Here is a 17,976-nt window from a genome sequence, read left to right on the forward strand (position 1 = left end):
CGCCGCCGGCCGGGAGGGAGCGGTGGCGCGGCCGGAACCGGGGAGGAGGCGCCCGCGGTTCGCAACGAAACCTGACTCGATTAAGCCTGATACTTTCCCAGGGAAATTGTAGGAGCTGTTAGTTAACAGCGACCGCTTCGCGGGAGTCGCAGCATGCCTGGGTGTGCTCGGCGGTTAACTGATGCTTTCCTGCTTTCTGTGGATCCTCCAGATCATTCCTCCGAAGGAATGGAAACCGCGAAGGTGTTACGATGACATTGATGAACTGATCATCCCAGCYCCGATCCAGCAGGTGGTGACTGGGCAGTCGGGCCTCTTCACACAGTACAACATCCAGAAGAAGGCTATGACAGTCCGAGAATTTAGAAGAATTGCAAACAGTGACAAGTAAGCTTGTGCTTGCGTTTCGTTACGAAGGCGTGGTTAATGCGTGAATCGCTGTTGGCTAGCTTCACGGAGATCAGGCCTGTGCTACAGACTTCTGGACAAAAGTGTGAGCATACTGTCACTGCGAGAGAAGCTGTACTTGTAGAACTCCCCAGGTGAACATAGGCCTTTATAACTTGTTTCATTTGGCAAGGTGGTATATATGTCAGCAGAACTCTCTTTGTTCTTTTTTTTTGCTATGGAGTCTTGTTAGACCATCAAAATCTCTATAGAATAGAGTAGTACAGAAAGGAAAGTTTATGACATGAAAAAGAAAAAAAAAACTTACAATAAGTTTAAACAATACAGTCTTTGAAATAACTATTCAGAAATGTCATTGGAGTTGTTAGCTGTGATGTGTCTGCTGCACCTTATTTTGTCTTGCAAGAGTAGTACACATCAGATGTTCGAGGATTCTGTTTCTCTAATAGAATAATTTATTGAAAGTTACTCTTTAATGCTATATATGCAGTAGCCTGGAAGATACATACATTAATCAGATGCCACAGCATAAACTTGATTTCAGTCCGTGCTGCACAAGGAGGCCAGTATGTAGTTAGGAGGAGTGGACATCAAGAGCAGATATTCTGTTGATAAACTGAGCRTGGTTGAGCAGTTTACTTATGGGTGAGTCTGGAAACACGGATGTTGGTTTCGCAGTTGYCTAAAACTTTGTTCAAGTTTCATATGTAGTTCTTTGTACCATTTCTGGTTTCAAATGCAGCCTGCTTTGTTAAGTAGCAACAAGAAGAAAGTGGAATTGTTTTGAGCTGAGGAAAGTGCAGGAAGCAAAAATGAAAGTAAATTAAGAAATGAGAAAGTCACTTTTTTCTCTGTTCTTTTGTTTCTAAGTCTCACGTGAACAGACCTTTGGTCCTTTGGTTGCTGCTTTGATAGTCTGGTAACATGCATTAGGTATTTTTAACATAGCTTTCTGTACTTTCAGTGCTTGAGCGTATTGATGTTCTAACTCTYGAAGTATCAAACTGCAAAGATTTTTTTGTTTGTTTACTTACTGATTTATTTTTAAGATACTGCACACCTCGGTACACAGACTTTGAAGACCTTGAGCGAAAGTACTGGAAGAACCTAACGTTCAATGCCCCCATCTATGGTGCTGATGTTAATGGCACGCTTTATGAGAAGGTGAGAAAAACGTTCGACTTTTGAATAACATTTTTTTCCCTGTGTGTGTTGTACTCCAGAAATGTTCATCTAGCATTTGAGCCTACCTTTCAGAAGGAGTTAATGGTAGTCTTAGCAGAGTTGTAGCTTCTGGAGCATGCTATCTAAGAACACAGTAAACGATATATTTATAGCATACTTTCCATTTAACCCAGATACTTAAAAAAGGCTACTGGAGGTAATGTTGTAAGAGACACATGATTATTCACCTAGTAGTGCTTCAGTGCAATACGATTTACTTTTCTAGAAAGGAAAAACTACTGCAGCATAAGTTTTGCTTTTATGGAGCTTTGTCCTGAAATGTGTACGAGAGCTGGAAAGTATTGCCGGTCACTGCATTGGTATCCACGCACCCATTGATTTTTGTGGGACAGCTCTTTAGCCATTGAATATTAGGATGATAAATATTAGAAAAGAGTGTGCGAGGTAGACTAGTCTGCTTGCTAGTCTCCTGAATTATAATTCACTCTTTTAAAAAGCAGTTTGGRATGAAAAGTGTTTTTGTCCAAGAGGGTTCAGTCTGCTGTCACTTAGACAGAACACCAGCTCTAGCTCACAGTGTTATTCTTTCCGGTGTAGTCTGTTAGCTTCATGATTGTTTCTCCTTCTTAGTTCTTACTCTGTTGGCTATTTTTTCCCTCCCAACATAAAGGTAGCTAGTAAACAATTACTATATATAAGCTAATACCATGTGAAAATTGTATTTTAGGTGAACTAACTAATGGTTTGGGCTGTGTCAGTAAGTGATTTGTCTCAGTCTGCTCTTTAACCACAAGCGTCTGATACCTTTTGTAACTGTTGGTTTTAGTTGCATGGTTCTGTTCTTCATGATGCTGGTTTAACATGAGACTTATGCTTTACAGCATGTAGACGCGTGGAATATTGGCAGACTGAACACAATCTTGGATATCGTGGAGAATGAAAGCGGCATAACCATTGAAGGAGTGAATACTCCTTATCTCTACTTCGGCATGTGGAAAACTTCCTTTGCTTGGCATACTGAGGACATGGATCTCTATAGTATTAATTACTTGCATTTTGGAGAACCCAAGTCATGGTAAGGTTTTCTAGGGAAGCTTCTAGACATAGACTCCAATTTGTTATGGCATTCTTTTTCTAAGTAGTGGAGTTACAAAATTTGAGTAAAGGATTTACCCCTGTAAGGAACTGGAAAACAGTATATGTTTCCAATAGAATTTGGCTGGTTATGAATTTGCCTGGTTATCTTCTGGAAAGTCCATTTGTTACTCTAATACAAGGAGTTTTTCAGAATTCTAGAGCAGGATGGACAGTCTGCTGCTGTAGGGCCAGCGCTTTGGAATCTTGCTTATGATTTTCTGGGAGTCTGCAGTGACCATACATAGGTAATGTGCCTGTCATCATTTAGTTGCTAGGGGAACAGGCAGCTTTTAACAAATTTTGAAATACATCTGTTTATCATAGCCCTAAAGGCATGCTAGTGTAGCTTGCTGAGTGATTGGTCCAGTGCTTGAGTTTTCATGATAGTTTTTAAGGGAGATTCCCTAATTTTTATGTAGATGAGTTGCATTTTAAGAGTGAATCATTTTCTTCTGTTTACAAATAAATTTCTGAAGCAAATTCAACAATTGTTTCCTTGGCAGTTTTATTGGAAACCGGTATTTTTGGCTGTCTTTTAATACAAATTTGAAGTAAAAAGTAATAGCTAGCCATGTGACCAGTGAACAACCTCACGCAGTATCAGTACTATGGGTACCAAAAAAAAAAAGTTCAGCTGGATAAACTGGCCATTGTTTCTTTTACTGTAGTAAGTGGAAAAAATTAACTTTGCTGACACATTAGTCTGATTTGTTCAGCAAGCAGCTGCATCGAGTTCTATACCACTCGGTCCCAGATTGAAAGMAAACTCTGTAGGTGGTGTTAGCTACTGTCACCAAAGCAACTGGGAGTTTTGGGGTATCCATAAAAAGGCATGTACGCAGAAAGTGAGACATAGCCCTAAAGTGCATGCCGCAAGTTATGTGCGTGCGTAAGAAGTGTGATGCATGTGGTGTGGTATCACAAATGATTTAAGCCAGTCTAGGACTGAGCTACTGAAAGAGATGGTTCCATTTTCTCTCTTGCTTTGTATTTCTCCTTGTACTGGTACTATTGATTGTGTGACTGAAGTGAGTCATGTCAGGAAGGGCTCTTCTCTTTCTTGCTATTCATATTTTGCTGTACAAATCTGTTAACTAAATGTCTCGGACTTTTTAGTTCTTTGACGGCTTAAGCCAAAGTTTGTGGAAGAGATGGTCAGCTTTTGGCTATTGTTTTCCCTTGGGATGGAGAAACGAAAGTCTTTGATTAAGATTTGTGGCTAATACTGTCAGACTTTGAAAGAGACAATGTGGGAATAGAGCAATAAAAAAAAAAGGAGGAAAATTCATGCCTTGATGTCCGGTTATGATTTCCAGTCAAACTTAAAGATTTTGTCATGTCATTTGAACCTACTGACTTCTTATGACTGCAGGTACTCTATCCCTCCAGAACATGGGAAGCGACTGGAGAGACTTGCCAAAGGTATTTGTGCATTTTTTTTTTTTTTTTTATGTCTTAACTCTTGTGGACAGCTGCAACAGGTTTTAGCTCTCTTAAGTGTATGACATGCCCGTAACATTTCTAAGAGCACAGATTGGCATGAACACCCCATAATATATGGGGGGTTACTTTTTTGTATGTTTGTTTATTACACAGTTTGGACTGTGTAACCTTTAATGAGAAAAACCTTAACTATTGATTGTCAGAACTGAAAGGATATATCCAAAGAAAGAGCCTTCCGTGTGCAGTCTGTCTTATGCTCTTTCAAAATGGCATCTGTTAAAGACAAATCTGCAGGAGTTGCCTTTTTCTTGGGAACCATTTTCTTCAGAGTATAAGCTCTTGCATTTCATATGAGGTGGCCCATACCTTTAGGTCAAGGGAAAAATACTGCTTGGATGGTAACTTAAAAAAAATAATTCTTAAAAAATGAAGAATTCATTCGGTTCACAGCAGAACATTAACGTTTCTCCTTGCCTTTATTTTAAACAGGCTTCTTTCCCGGAAGCGCCCAGAGCTGTGAAGCTTTTCTCCGTCACAAGATGACCCTCATCTCCCCATCAATTCTGAAGAAATATGGCATCCCATTTGATAAGGTTTGGGAAAGTATTCATGTTTATACCAGCTCAGGGAAGATACTTGTGCAACCCTGTCACATCTCTAACAGCAGCAAATGCTTGGAGTGGAGAATAGCAGCAGGGGGGGTGTACAGAAGTACTTTCCCACTATTCTCTCCATTTATCCAGCAACTGGGTACTGAGAGAGTTCCTGAGACAGAAAAAATTAGCAAGAGGTATTAAAAACAAATGCTCTGTCTTTTCTTTTTTAACTTGAAACCACGTGCAACATCCCGTGTCAGATAATTTCACTGCTTAACTGTGTATGCTGTGAGGACTTTATTTTTGTTCCACTGCCAATTTAATTTGTTGTGATCTGCCTCCTCAAGAGAAGTATTACCTGTTCCCTGTTTACTTTTTCATACTGTTCATAAGTTTATACACTTCTCTCTCCTACTCTCTTGATTTCCGTATTCCCTCGACATACACTCTGAAAAGTCGTGGTCTGCATCCTCATTCAGAAGAGCTGTTACATCTGTCGAGATTGTGGAAAGGTTGCATGAACCTTTGTTAGGTGGTGAGGAAAAGTTGTTGAAGAGCAGTGTAAGGCTGACTGAGAGTTGTACTTGAATATGAAAAGCAAAAGAGAACAAAAGAAAATGACCAAGATGTGTATGGATAGTTGTACTGGGCAGTAGACACTGCTCCCCCAAATGTTCAACAAATACAGATGAGTATGATAATTGATTTGTGACCCTCAGATAGTTCATCAAGAAATACTTCCTACATATAACTGCTGCTATGCTACTTCAACCAATTTTGTTGTGTTTTAGTAAAAACTAGGTAGAAGTAGGTGTTGCTTTCCAGCAAACATGTATATACACCTTAAGTAATAGAATAGTGAAGATAAATATCAAATCTATCCAGTGTAGTGTGTAGAATTACTTGCTACGTGTGGAAGGGATTTTTTAATGTGTTGCGTGAGGGGTGCAGAAGCTCCCTTTATGCAAATCCACAAAGTAACTGTTCAGCTGTAAATAACAATGCAGTGTTTCAATTGTTTTTTAGGTGACACAGGAGGCTGGTGAATTCATGATAACTTTTCCTTATAGTTATCATGCTGGCTTTAATCATGGATTTAACTGTGCTGAATCTACTAACTTCGCTACTCTTCGATGGATAGAGTATGGGAAGCAGTCTGTACTGGTAAGCAGTCTGTTACCTCTGTTACATACAGATAACCTGGATGCAGGTGCTCTTTGCTCTWAATGCTCTGTTCTTCATTAAGCCCCTGATGTTTGTTTTAGGGAAGTGAACTCAGTGCTATATCCATTTAAGATGCAATATTTGCTTTCTAATATGGTGGCGAAGTCCACTCAGCTTCGTGTTCATGTCTTCATTTTGACTGGATAGCATATAATGTGTTTTACCTTGTGCAAATCAAGTGAGATTTGGGTTAAGAGTTCAGAGAGAAACAAAAGATAAATTATTATCATCTTTCCAAAGGTGAAAGGCTGTATTTGGTGGTCAGGGCTAATCAGTATTCTGTGCCTGGCTTTTAAACAATTATTTATTGACACTTTAGACTAGAAGTATGTCTTAAATTATCAAAATAGTTTTGTTGGTCTGGCCTTTAGACTGGAATAGTGTTATGTCTCTGTAAAGGTGCCTCATTAACACGAGTTATGTTTCCAGAAGTTCTTGTTGGAGTGAAYGCTTTCAAACACAAGTTGTAGGCACGCTCAGATGAGGGGAACCTCTGCTGCTCTGGGTTGGCCCAGACTTTATATGGTTCTGACATACTCATTATAACCTGTGTTTTTGCTGACTGTTGATGCATGAGCTCATGGATTTTTCAAGGCTGTCAGTTTCTACCAGCAACTCTGTTAATAGCGCTTTCTTTCTTAGCTAGTGTGATACTTTCTGGTTTGCTGTTTTGAAGTTGTTGCTGACTTTTCTGGTGAGCTTTTAGTGAGTAATGTGGTATATGTTATATGTACCTTTGATTTCCTGGGGCATAGTCTTGAGAGTTTTGAGGCTTAAATACATGAATTTGTGCGTGTTTTTTTTTTTTTCTTCCCCTTCAGTTAAGCTACTGAAAGCAGAGTAAAATTGAGTATATGGCCTTACTTGAGTATGTTGTCTGACTGCAGTGCTCATGCCGGAAGGACATGGTGAAGATCTCCATGGATGTGTTTGTAAGAAAATACCAGCCAGATCGCTACAAGCTTTGGAAAGCTGGGAAGGACGTGACTGTCATTGACCACACTCTTCCAACACCAGAGGCAGCAGAATTCCTTAAAGGAGATCTCATGCAAAAAGTCAAGAATGGGAAACAATGCGCTGAGGAAATGGAAAYTGGGGAAACGTGTAAAGAGGAGGTGGACGGGGATGAGACAAAAAGGTAATGCTGTACATAGTTCTTTCTGCTTTTCTCTCAGATTATGAGAAATTGCATCCTGCCACAATTGAACGTTTGCCGTTCCCAGAAAACAATGRCAGAGTTAGCAGTAGTCTGTTTTTTTGGGGAATGGGGTTTACCCTTTGTTGTTTTGCCGTTTGGATGCATATTGATGATGGTGTGACAAACGGGAAAATCACTGGCTTGAAAGGTAATAGTTCTTCATCTTTGGACAGCTGTCCAAAGCTTGAATGGGAAATATGCACCATAATACTGAGAGGCCAGAAGAAAACAGGCAGTGAATTAGGATCCTGAGAAGTACTTGCTAGTAAATTCCATTAGTATCAGTGCTGAAATTTGCTGTGCTGGAGCACAGCTCCCATTTGCTGCAGACTGTGACAGGGTCATCATTTTATTTTTGCTGTTAAATACTTTTCAGGCAGTGCCAGCCATTATTTGCAACACTATTTATTTTAAAGGTAAAGAACGTCTGGCTAGAACATAGCCCCATAGCACGTAACAGATGCTGAGAAGTCATCCCTGAGGATGACTGATTTTTCTTCTTTGAAAGCCAGAAACGACAATTTGGGAACTATCTGGCGTGCCGTATACTGACTGTTAAGACAGTGTGACCCGAACYGGGCTGTATCTTTTGTGTCCATAAAGAAAACCAGCAACCTTGAGAAGTTCTGTAATGCGATGCACGTATTTGTCTTCTGCAGTGTGCCCAAGCATCGTATAGGAACTAAGAGGCATAGAGTCTGCCTGGAAGTGCCTCAAGAGGTGAGTGAGAGTGAGGCCTTCCCCAAAGAGGAGCTGAGCTCTGTGCAGTATGAAGTGGATGTGGCAGAGCCTCCTGTGAGACCTACCAGTGGACTTGTGCAGCAGGGTGAACGCGGGTTCAAGCTTCCAGGTAATTGTGTATCAAAGTTTATCCTGGTATAGGAGGACAGGATGTTCCTGTTCAGGGAAAGAAACTGGTAGACCTCAGTCTGGAGCACTTTCTCAAAAGGCCAATCAGTAAGGTGTTACCATGTCCAAAAAGCAGGTGTTGGTTTGGCAGGCAGTTCAGAAACTTGCTGTTACGAGTCTAAGACTTCTCCACTTTTTTAAGATGAGACAGTCACTCTAGAAAGTTTTAAAGTTGTTCTCTGTGGTTAAATGTATGTGACAGTTCTGCTAGCACTCTGAGTAAATGAGATAACCGCAGTTCATCTGAGCTGTTGGCTTTTGTGGTTTATGTGTATATAACTTCCATTGAGAACTCTAAAACTGTCAGGGAAGAGCAAAGGTGTAGGCAACAATCCTGTAGCTGCCTGACTGACTGACCGACCGACCATGTCATGTGGGTGTTGCCTGGCAGCTCGTTTAAAGGAAACAGGAAGTATTGTATGAGACTTGCTTTAAAAATTGTTGTTTCTAGTTTTTTTTTTTTTTTCCTTTCTATTCTTATTTTGCCTGCCTGCATACAGAAGTATATTGGATACCTCAGTAGTCTAAGGCGTGTGTAGATCACTGTTTTGTAGTACAATTTCTAAACAAATGTTGCACAATTGTTTAGTAAAGCATATACAGATTTCTGGCAGATGTGCTTTATAGATGTTTTCTTTGTAAGGTAGTAATCAATAGGCTAGAGGAAAATTAACGTGGCTATGCTGGGTCAGTTATCTTCCACCTTGACTGTGATCAAGGTCCCTGTGGAACAATGCAAGAACAGGGCAAGCATATATGACGTCTTCGTCTAGAATTCTGTTCTCCAAACTTCTGCAACTTACGTTTAATAATCCTCTGTTGATTTCTCTTCTGTTAAGTCCCCTTGAACCTGGTGATCTCTTACTCACAGCATCATGCAGGCAGGAGTCACAGTTTAGCTTCATCATGTAAAGAAAAAGAACCATCTGTTTTTGTTTATTTTGAACCCATGTTCTACTGGTTTTGTTTAATGCCTCCTTGTTCTCATACTGGAAAATGCAAAGAAGAGACACCTTCTATTTGCCCTCTCCRAACCACCTGTGATTTTATAGTCTTTGAATTAATGATCTTCTCTCTACCTGACTTCTTCACATTTCTTTTGTGCTTAGTAGTCGTCTTCCCTGTTTGGCTTCATGCAAGTGGTGCAGGCTGTTCTTTGTGCTGCCCAGACTTTAGTAACAGCTAGTATATCCTTTCTTTCAGATCGTGTGGACTCATCGGCCAAATTTGAAGAACTGAAAACTGTGAAGCTTGAGGAGGAAGAAGAGGAAGAGCAAGAAGCAGCTGCATTAGATCTCTCTATTTCACATGCTTCAAACTCCGTTTCAGCTCTGCCAGCTTCAAAGCTGAGTTCAACTTCCAGTGTTCGGCCCAGCTCACCAGCATATTCTGGTTCTTCAGACTGTGAATCCACTGATCTGTTGCCAAAAAGAACTCTTCCTGGGCCGGCTGGGGTGCTTACTGTCCATAGCTATGCTAAAGGAGATGCCAATGGATCTGACAATGAACAGACTTCGGGAAAGAAAGCYAGTGCTACAGCCAGTGTGAATGAACAAGAACTGGCAGAGGTATGAATGTCAGGATACAGAAAGCATAGGGGYTATGTTACAAGGTCATGGATTTGCTATGACAGAACTTCCTATCTGTGTTGATTACACTTTAATTCCACTGGTATTTGCATAGCAGGTCAGTTAGTAATTAATCTGTTTTCTAATAACCTACAGATCAGTGTAACATTCAATTGRAATGTTTTAGCAGCTAGTGATGTTTTGAGTATTGCTTCCTTGAGTGGTATAAAGGGACAGAAGTAAAATTAAATACCTGGTCTTCTCTTCTTGTTTCAGCCCAACAGTTTTGATAATCRTTCAAGCTGACAGGTGATGTCTTGGGCATTGCTGAGTGAAATGATCTCTCATATCGTTACTCTGAGTGATCTTAGTGTGTAATCCAGCATATTAACCACTGTCTTAAAGCTTTTACTGAACAAAAAAATTAAGATGAAAGTCTTGCTCTATTTCTTCTTCAAGGGAAACAGAGAAGCTTTGTTTTGAGAACTTCTCTAAATTTTACTGTTTTAAAGGAGAAGAGTGTCTCAGTTGGTTTTATGATGGTAGTGTTACAGGCTGATCCAGGTACTTTTATGATAGTAGACATCTGTTCGTTCCCAAGGTGACTCTTGTCTAGTTAAGCATTCATTACAGGCATGTGAATATATGCTTGAGCTTATCTTTCTCATATAAAACTGCATGCATCTGCCCATATATGCAGGTTTTTAAAACAAATGGCAGAATGAAARGAAATTTACTAGGAAAATATAAATCTGAATATTTAAAAAAATGTCAGTGAATATTCTACTGGATAACCCAATCAAGGAAAGGCTATACTAGTTAAAATCTTACCTGTCATTGCTGTCTTTTCAAATAATTTTGTTCTCCTTTCCAATTATGTATTGAAGTGTTGGGAGGCTAATAACGGTTACCTTCAAAACTCAGGAAGAACAAAAGCAGAACAGCAGAGAAGCAAATCTGGGGATAATTAAACAGAAATTGAGAAAGAGTTCTCACACATAAATTAAAGAAGTTCTGTTGCTGATATTGGTCTCTTATTGGATACTCAATACTGGGCAAAGCAGAATTGCTGAGTAAGTGTAATTGGTGTTCCCATGTACAGTATATTTCACAACAAGTTTTCCATCAGATAGTAACTGGGAATACTAATTGCCATTTGAACAAAAGCATTTCTGTGCTGAGAAGTCTTGTAGCCAACTGCTATGTAGGAGATCAGAGATGATGATTGTTAAACCCTCTTCTGACTTGCTGTCTGAAAAGAAAAGAGGAGACTTAAAAAGATGAGGGATGCATATAATCTCAAAATTTGCTTCTGTTTATAGAGGAACCACAGATTCAAAATGTGAGCTGCTTCTGTTGTTACTAGGCTGTTAAAAATCGTTGCCTGTATTGTCTGTCTTGCCTTTCTTGTCAGGTTAGTAGTAATTTTGTCAGTGCGTGTCATTTGGTTTTGCGCAAGACCAAGGGAAGAGGAAATGAGTTTACTATTGTGGTCTCCTCCTTCCAGTCTGTCTGGAAGGACGTCAACACAAATAATAAGCAGATGGGGTGGAAACTTTCTTCCATTTAAAATAAGCCTGTTAGTTCAAGATGCCTGAGTAGGCTCTGGAATTCTCTTTTTAATTTGGGATCTGATTTTACCAGAATGCTCGAGACTTCTTGTAGCTCTTCCAAGTTGAACTGCTCAACTTGTCTTTTGTTTGTCTTTTACACCATTCTTAAAAACAGACTTATATAAAAAGCTACATTGGGACTTGTGCAAAGTAGATATCCTAAATGGCTCAACAGAGCTAGTACAGACTTGAACAATGAAAATAAACTGTTTAGTTTTGCTATCTGGTTTTCCTTTGCAAAACAATGTAAGTAGTTTTTCAAAAGACTTGGTTGCATTTAGGGGTTTTTAAGTTCTAAGTAAATTCTTAAAAAAGGACATGTGCTTACATGACTAGTGAATTGCTTCTCCTTGTCCAGGTAGCGAAGGAGTACATAAGATCAATGAAAGAGAGTAAAAAGTCCAAGGGCCGTCGCCAACCATTGAGCAAGCTTCCACGCCATCACCCGCTTTTGGTTAAAGACTGCATTAGYGATGATGGTAAGTGTTGCGCTCTTTGGTGAAACTGTCGAGAGCCTTACCCCACACTGTGTACAGAAGCTATTCCATTAAGTAAGTAACTGGCAGTAAGTGGCAGGCATTTAGATAAGTAACACCTCTACAGCTTAGATAAGGTTCTTGCTTCATTTTTGTGTGTGCATAGTTAAACTGTTCTCTCAGGATGTCTTCCTTTTTTCCCATTCCAGTCTCTGGCAAGTCACAMATCTGAAAGGAAAGTTAAACCACTACCAGAGACTGTTCCACAGTTGAGTTTTCCTTGGAACATTCCAATAATTTATGTAAATATTTTTATAAATAAATTCTTTGGCTGACTTGCTCCTGACAAGCTTTAAAATTGGAACTCTTCGCACCCCATATGCTTATCTTGAATCTCAAGCACAGTTACTTGATTAGTAGAAGAAGCCTCTTAAAGATTGAGACCCAGTTGCTGCCTCGTATCGCCCTTTTGTAGGTTGCATTTCTGGAAGCTTTTCTGTTGTCTCTGTTCATAACTTCTTGCTTTATTTGGTTTTACCTGCAAGAGAGATGTAAAAGGACACAAAGTTACTGAGTAATGATCTCTTGTTGCAGAGGCATCAGAGCAACTAACTCCTGAAGAAGAGGCTGAGGAGACAGAAGCTTGGGCCAAACCACTTAGCCAGCTGTGGCAGAATCGGCCACCCAATTTTGAGGCTGAAAAAGAATACAATCGGACCATGGCTCAACAGTCTCCATACTGTGCTGTTTGTATGCTCTTTCAGACATACCAGGTATGTAGCACAGGTCTCCTAATGTTATAGGAGAATCATAGAATCAGTAAGGTTGGAAGGGACCCTCTGGAGATCATCTAGTCCAATGCCTCTGCTCAAGCAGGGTCACCTAGAGCATGTTAGACAGGGTTGCATCTAGGCGGGCTTTGAATGTCTCCAGAGGAAGAGACTCCACCACCTCCCTCTGCAGCCTGTTCCAGTGCTCTGTCGCTCTCTCAGTGAAGAAATTCCCCCTCACATTCAGGCGGAACTTCCTGTGGTTCAGTTTCTGCCCATTGCCTCTTGTCCTGTMRCATGGGACAACTGAAAAACGTTTGTCCCTGTCCCCTTGACACCCTTCCTTCAGGTGCTTGTACACATTGATGAGATCCCCCCTCAGTCTTCTCTTCCCCAGGCTGAAGAGGCCCAGCTCTTGCAGCTGTTCCTCATAGGGCAGATGCTCCAGCCCTCTGATCATCTTTGTAGCCCTGCGCTGGACTCTCTCCAGTAACTCCATGTCTCTCTTGTACTGGGAGCTCAGAACTGGACACAGTACTCGATAGCTTGCTGCTGTGGTGCTTAGTTTTAAAACTATCACTTTGTCTATTGCTAGCTATCAAAAGCCCAATCAATGTTGCAGTCTTTCCAAGGAATTGTTCCAAGAGAGCATGATTTGGTGAACCTCCCTGTATACCCAGCATGCACTGCCTGGGAGTTCTCAAAGATTCACTCAGTTGCTCCACAGAACCTTGTGTGTAGAAAGTTCTTTTGCTAGAACCACAAAACAGAGCTTGAATGTTTCTAGAGTTGATTATGAAATCYTATTTCTCTTTTTCAGACTGTTACCTTTTTTTAAGCTTTTTTTCTTTAAACATTTGAAGTCCACTCAAAGCACARGGTTTTGGGGGATGTGGCAAAGAGGAAGACGTTTTTCTTGTGTATGTGGATGGCATTTATCATAGGTAGAATGCTGACTTCTCTTGGAGTACATTCATATGGACAGTAGCACATGTAAATGTGCTGTAACAAAGTGGAGTGAGTTGTGGAAATGTACAGCTTGGGATGGAGTGCCAGACCTATTTGGCATGTTGAGTAAATGCATAGGCAGGAATCCCACGCTGAACTTCTTGCTGTGCCTGAAGTAGATAATTTTAAGATAGCTTGAATAGCTGTCTGATACTATATTCCCACTGCAGCTTACAATTAGTTTGTCCCTTCCCTTCATAAACTAAGCATATTTGATTTGTTTGAGATCGCTGTGTGAGTGTGTTGGTTCTGGAAACATGTTCACCTTAGTTTTGGAAAGAAAAACCTCAAATACTTATTGAGGCTTTACAGTCTATATGGTTTCTAACTTACATGAGCGCCATTACAGTTCCTTTTTCACTTTAGCATTTCTGCCGAGGAGGAGGTCCTTGTTAGGAGTGGAAATTCTACACAGAAGCTGCATAGTACAGAGGAATGTCATTGGCACTCGCAGCGTGTATAGTTGACAATTTGAGAATAATTCAAATTCTTTTGTCTTTCAGTTGTAAAGGCTGTAAGCTGAAAACTAGCTGTAGGTTTTCAGATGTCTGTCTACACCACACAGCAAAGCAGAAATCGTTCCAAGAACTGAAGTGTAGTTAGTGTCTTCATTACAACTTCAGATAGTATGTAGTAAGTTTGAGAAGTCACTTCAGTGATGTTCAAATAGAAAATTGGCACAAAATGCCAAACAAGTACTTTTTGCTTTTTGTGAAGAAGAGATGATGTCTTGTTTTCTTCTGTTTTATTACAGATCTCCTCAGTCATTTAATCTTTTGCTTGACATGCAGTACTGTGTTAAATAGATACGTTTTAAGGAATCTGGATAAACAAGATTTCTTGGAAATGTTTCAGTTCAGTTCAAGCTGTGATCCTGTAACAGGGCTTTTTTCCCCTAGTGTTTGATGCGCAGTAGGAGGGACAGCACAGCTTCACTCTACTAAAACACTTTGTGCTTATAATACTTTTTTGGAAGTTTAGGCAAGCTACTTTTTGGTGGCCTATAAGGTACAAAGGATAGTTTGTTTTCTCAAAGAGAAAGATTGTTTTTTGTTTAGCTATTAAGAAAGGTAACTTGAGTGGAAGTATATCTGTGTAAGCTTTGCATGTAATTGATGGTTGGTTTGATGTTGGTTTAGAGTAACAACTTATAAAAGATTAACCTGAAAGTCTCATAGTCTTTCATTGGGAAGCTACATTTTCAGTCTGCCTATTTTTGAGGAACAAATCAATTTCAAAACCCGCTAGATTTATTCAGAGCTAGACTGTGAAACCAAGCGAGGATTAAAATAGATAAGTATACGTGCAATCATAATCCTCCAGTACTGAGGTAAGATCAATGAGCAGTGTTCAGAGAGATGCAGCAGAGGTGTTTGCCGTGGTGCGTGGAGCAGGCCTGGTGATTCCAGAGGGAACCTTCCATTAAAGGAGATGCAGTTTAATGCATGTCCTGTGTCCTGCTGCTTATTGGAGGGGGTGCTGTTCACAACTTCTAGCCATTTGAGCAGAGAATAGTTGCATTCTGAAATTGCAGTAGCTGAGGATTTTGTAAACAAGTTTTATTTTCACCTAAYCTGCTAGTTCGTGAATCTTTCAGCACCTTCATTCTTTCTTTGGACTGGAGTTATGTATGTAATAATGGGGAATAAAGTTGATAAGAAGAAGGCTTTTTCTTGTACAACTTGTATTTCCTGTCCATACCTTAATAGGCAGAATGTGGAGGCCACAGTCAAAACTCGGGGGCAGCTCCAAGTGCTGTGGATGGGAAGATCCGAACCAAGCCCCTAATTCCTGAAATGTGCTTTACTACAACTGGCTGCAGCACTGACCTCAATCTCTCAACCCCTTACTTGGAAGAGGATGGAACCAGTGTACTTATCACCTGCAAGAACTGCCATGTCTGTGTTCATGCAAGTGAGTACATCCAGACTTAACTTTAAAATTCTAGTGTTCTCTGTATTCTCTGTAGTAAGACCGTACAAAATAACAAGCCTCTACAATCTGTTAATCTAAAAATAGACTAAGCTCAGCCCTTATCTGAATGGTGAATACTTGCAGTGCTGGCCTTTGAAATATTTAGCTGGCTACATGGACAACTTGAAGTTCACAGGACCCAACGGCAGGACTCTCTATTCCAACTCTTCTATTAGTTCTGGACACTAGGGGAATGGGTCTGCATTTAAATGGACATTGCTTCACAGAATAGTTTGGATTGGTAGGGACCTCTGGACATCATCTGGTCCAACCCACAGATATGTTTCTGTTCTAGGTTGTTACGGTGTATCCCCTGACAAGGCCACGGAAGATTGGATGTGCTCCAGGTGTACAGAGAATGCCTTAGAAGAGGTAGTTTCTCATAAGATCTTCATTGGTGAAACTGGTGCATATGGGAATTTGCTACAAAATCTCTCCATACTGTTATATTTTTGATTCCCTGTTGTGAAAAGCAGGCAACTTAAAGTTTTAGGAGTCAGTCTGTTCTATTTTGTCATGAAATCCTCTTACCTAGTGCAAAGCTGCTCAGACCAACTGTAGAGACAGTGTCTTGCACAAGCATCAGAATTGCTCCTTTGTTCTTAATATATAGCAGCTGCTATTTCTAGAGTAGAAAGTAACTTCTGTTGTGTAACGAGGAAGAGGTGAACACATGAACAAGGCAAGAATAAAACTACTCCTTTGGACATTTGTATAGGCTCTAGATCAGCAGAAGGGGTTAACCTTTTGAATTGCATCTGCTCATGCTTGTTCCAGGTCTGTGTAGACATTCTCAGAGGAGATAAGTTGTTGCATCTGTAAAAGGAACCCACAATGAGCAAATTATTCAAAGTCTTCAGKGACAGGTTTGCTTGCCTCTGATGGCCTTGAAGTCTGTATCCATTCCCTTAAAGGTGGCAGCAGTTGAAGTTGCAAGGCAGAGCTCTGCCAAGTGTTTAGTTCCTTCATGACAATGAAACAAGGTTTTCTTCCTCTGGATGTGCGTTGTGAAGAGGAAGTTTTGTAACAAGTGCACTGCTCTGGACTTCGCTCTTTCAGCTAATGCTTTCTTCCTTGTGACAGGACTGCTGTTTGTGCTCGTTACGAGGAGGAGCGCTGCAGAGAGCCAATGATGACAAGTGAGTGCTCTAGCTTTTATTGGTCTTCAGGGCTTGATGCCTAAGCAGTTAGTTAATTAGCCTAGCAGTTAGTTGTATGCTAGGTTCAATGCCTAAGCAGTTACAGCTAGGATAGTAAAGCAAATGTCTGTATTTGATGTAATGAAGTGACCAGCAACAGCTTTTACACTTAGTGTTATCAGTGGGAGTACATTCAAGCATATGTTCATGGTGTTCACATTGCATGCTGAGACATAGAGCAATCTGTCTCTTCAGATAATGCCTCACTCCCATTCTGGTCACACTAGCTGTTAATTGCTTTGCCTTTTTAAGTACAAAGTGCAGATTTTTTTGACTTGCTTTTCTAAGTACAAAGCACAGAGGTATAATGCACCATATGAAAATAAGGCTCCTGATAAGATAACATTTCTTAAGATCTTCTCACAGATGATTTTGACTTCCCCCAAAATGGGCATGTGGTGGGGGCACAGGACAACTGTAGCATGCAGCAGCACATTTTCCGGTTCAGTGTTACTTTGCAGCAAGTATACTGTGCAGCATGCCTGTCCAGTGTCCCTCTTTGATGTAATAGATTGTCTGAAGTTACCTGATGCAAAATATGTTGGTAGAGGCTTGTAACACCGTGAGGTAAGGTATGGAAACTTGGCCTGCAAATTTTTTAGAAAGCTTATGGAGCCTTCAACCCCTTAGTCATAGTCTTGAAACTAATTCAGTAGCTAATGAACAGTTACTGTCTGACAGGTTTGTGGGGGAATAAGTATATCAGGCAGGCTTTTGTGATGCACGTATGCAGCTGGCAGAAGTCGCAGTAAACTGCTCTTCTGTTAAAGCTGCTAGTAATAGCTTGAAATAATGAAGTATATTTTGTTGTTGTTTAGTTTTGCCCCACTTAGGCTCCATTGCTAGTAGTAGGAAGGAAGATTACACTGCTGGTTCTCAGCCTCTGTGTACTGAAGCAGAGACTGTTCATCTTGGTCTGTTTATGTGGCGAGCTTCACCAGAACTGTATTTACTTAAAATGCAGAAACGTTTTCTGGCACAGTGTGAATTTTTTTTTCTTTTTTCCTTCCCCCCCCCCTTTCCCTTCTGTCCTGGTAGATGGGTTCACGTGATGTGTGCTGTAGCTGTATTGGAGGCAAAATTTGTGAACATTGCAGAGCGCAGTCCTGTAGATGTTGGCAAAATCCCCTTGCAACGTTTCAGACTGGTAAGGAACACCTGTGCTTTGCTGTTGATTTTTGTTGATCCTACTAATTCTGTGAGCCTTTCTCCTGAAGGAGAGAATATACTGTATATATGAGAGAATATACTTTTTTTTTTTTTTTTTT

The 17,976-nt window shown here is 40.4% G+C and overlaps 1 protein-coding gene across 1 annotated transcript in view; it reads left to right on the top strand.

Moving 5' to 3' along the window:
- The first annotated feature begins 166 nt into the window (after positions 1–166).
- KDM4A (lysine demethylase 4A) overlaps positions 167–17,976 on the top strand; it is a 27,579-nt gene continuing 9,769 nt past the window's right edge. Inside the window, exons 1-15 of the mRNA XM_085298213.1 lie at positions 167–387; positions 1,458–1,572; positions 2,475–2,668; positions 4,103–4,152; positions 4,663–4,766; positions 5,796–5,933; positions 6,881–7,131; positions 7,851–8,041; positions 9,304–9,668; positions 11,640–11,760; positions 12,352–12,530; positions 15,245–15,449; positions 15,805–15,881; positions 16,593–16,648; positions 17,747–17,855. Coding sequence (XP_085154339.1) covers positions 182–387; positions 1,458–1,572; positions 2,475–2,668; positions 4,103–4,152; positions 4,663–4,766; positions 5,796–5,933; positions 6,881–7,131; positions 7,851–8,041; positions 9,304–9,668; positions 11,640–11,760; positions 12,352–12,530; positions 15,245–15,449; positions 15,805–15,881; positions 16,593–16,648; positions 17,747–17,855 — 2,361 coding nt within the window. The 5' untranslated portion in view covers positions 167–181. The remainder of the gene's footprint in view (positions 388–1,457; positions 1,573–2,474; positions 2,669–4,102; positions 4,153–4,662; positions 4,767–5,795; positions 5,934–6,880; positions 7,132–7,850; positions 8,042–9,303; positions 9,669–11,639; positions 11,761–12,351; positions 12,531–15,244; positions 15,450–15,804; positions 15,882–16,592; positions 16,649–17,746; positions 17,856–17,976) is intronic.

This window comes from Rhea americana, unplaced genomic scaffold (genome assembly GCF_003343005.1).
Source record: "Rhea americana isolate MKP2758 unplaced genomic scaffold, rheAme1 scaffold_136, whole genome shotgun sequence".
NCBI lineage: Eukaryota > Metazoa > Chordata > Aves > Rheiformes > Rheidae > Rhea > Rhea americana.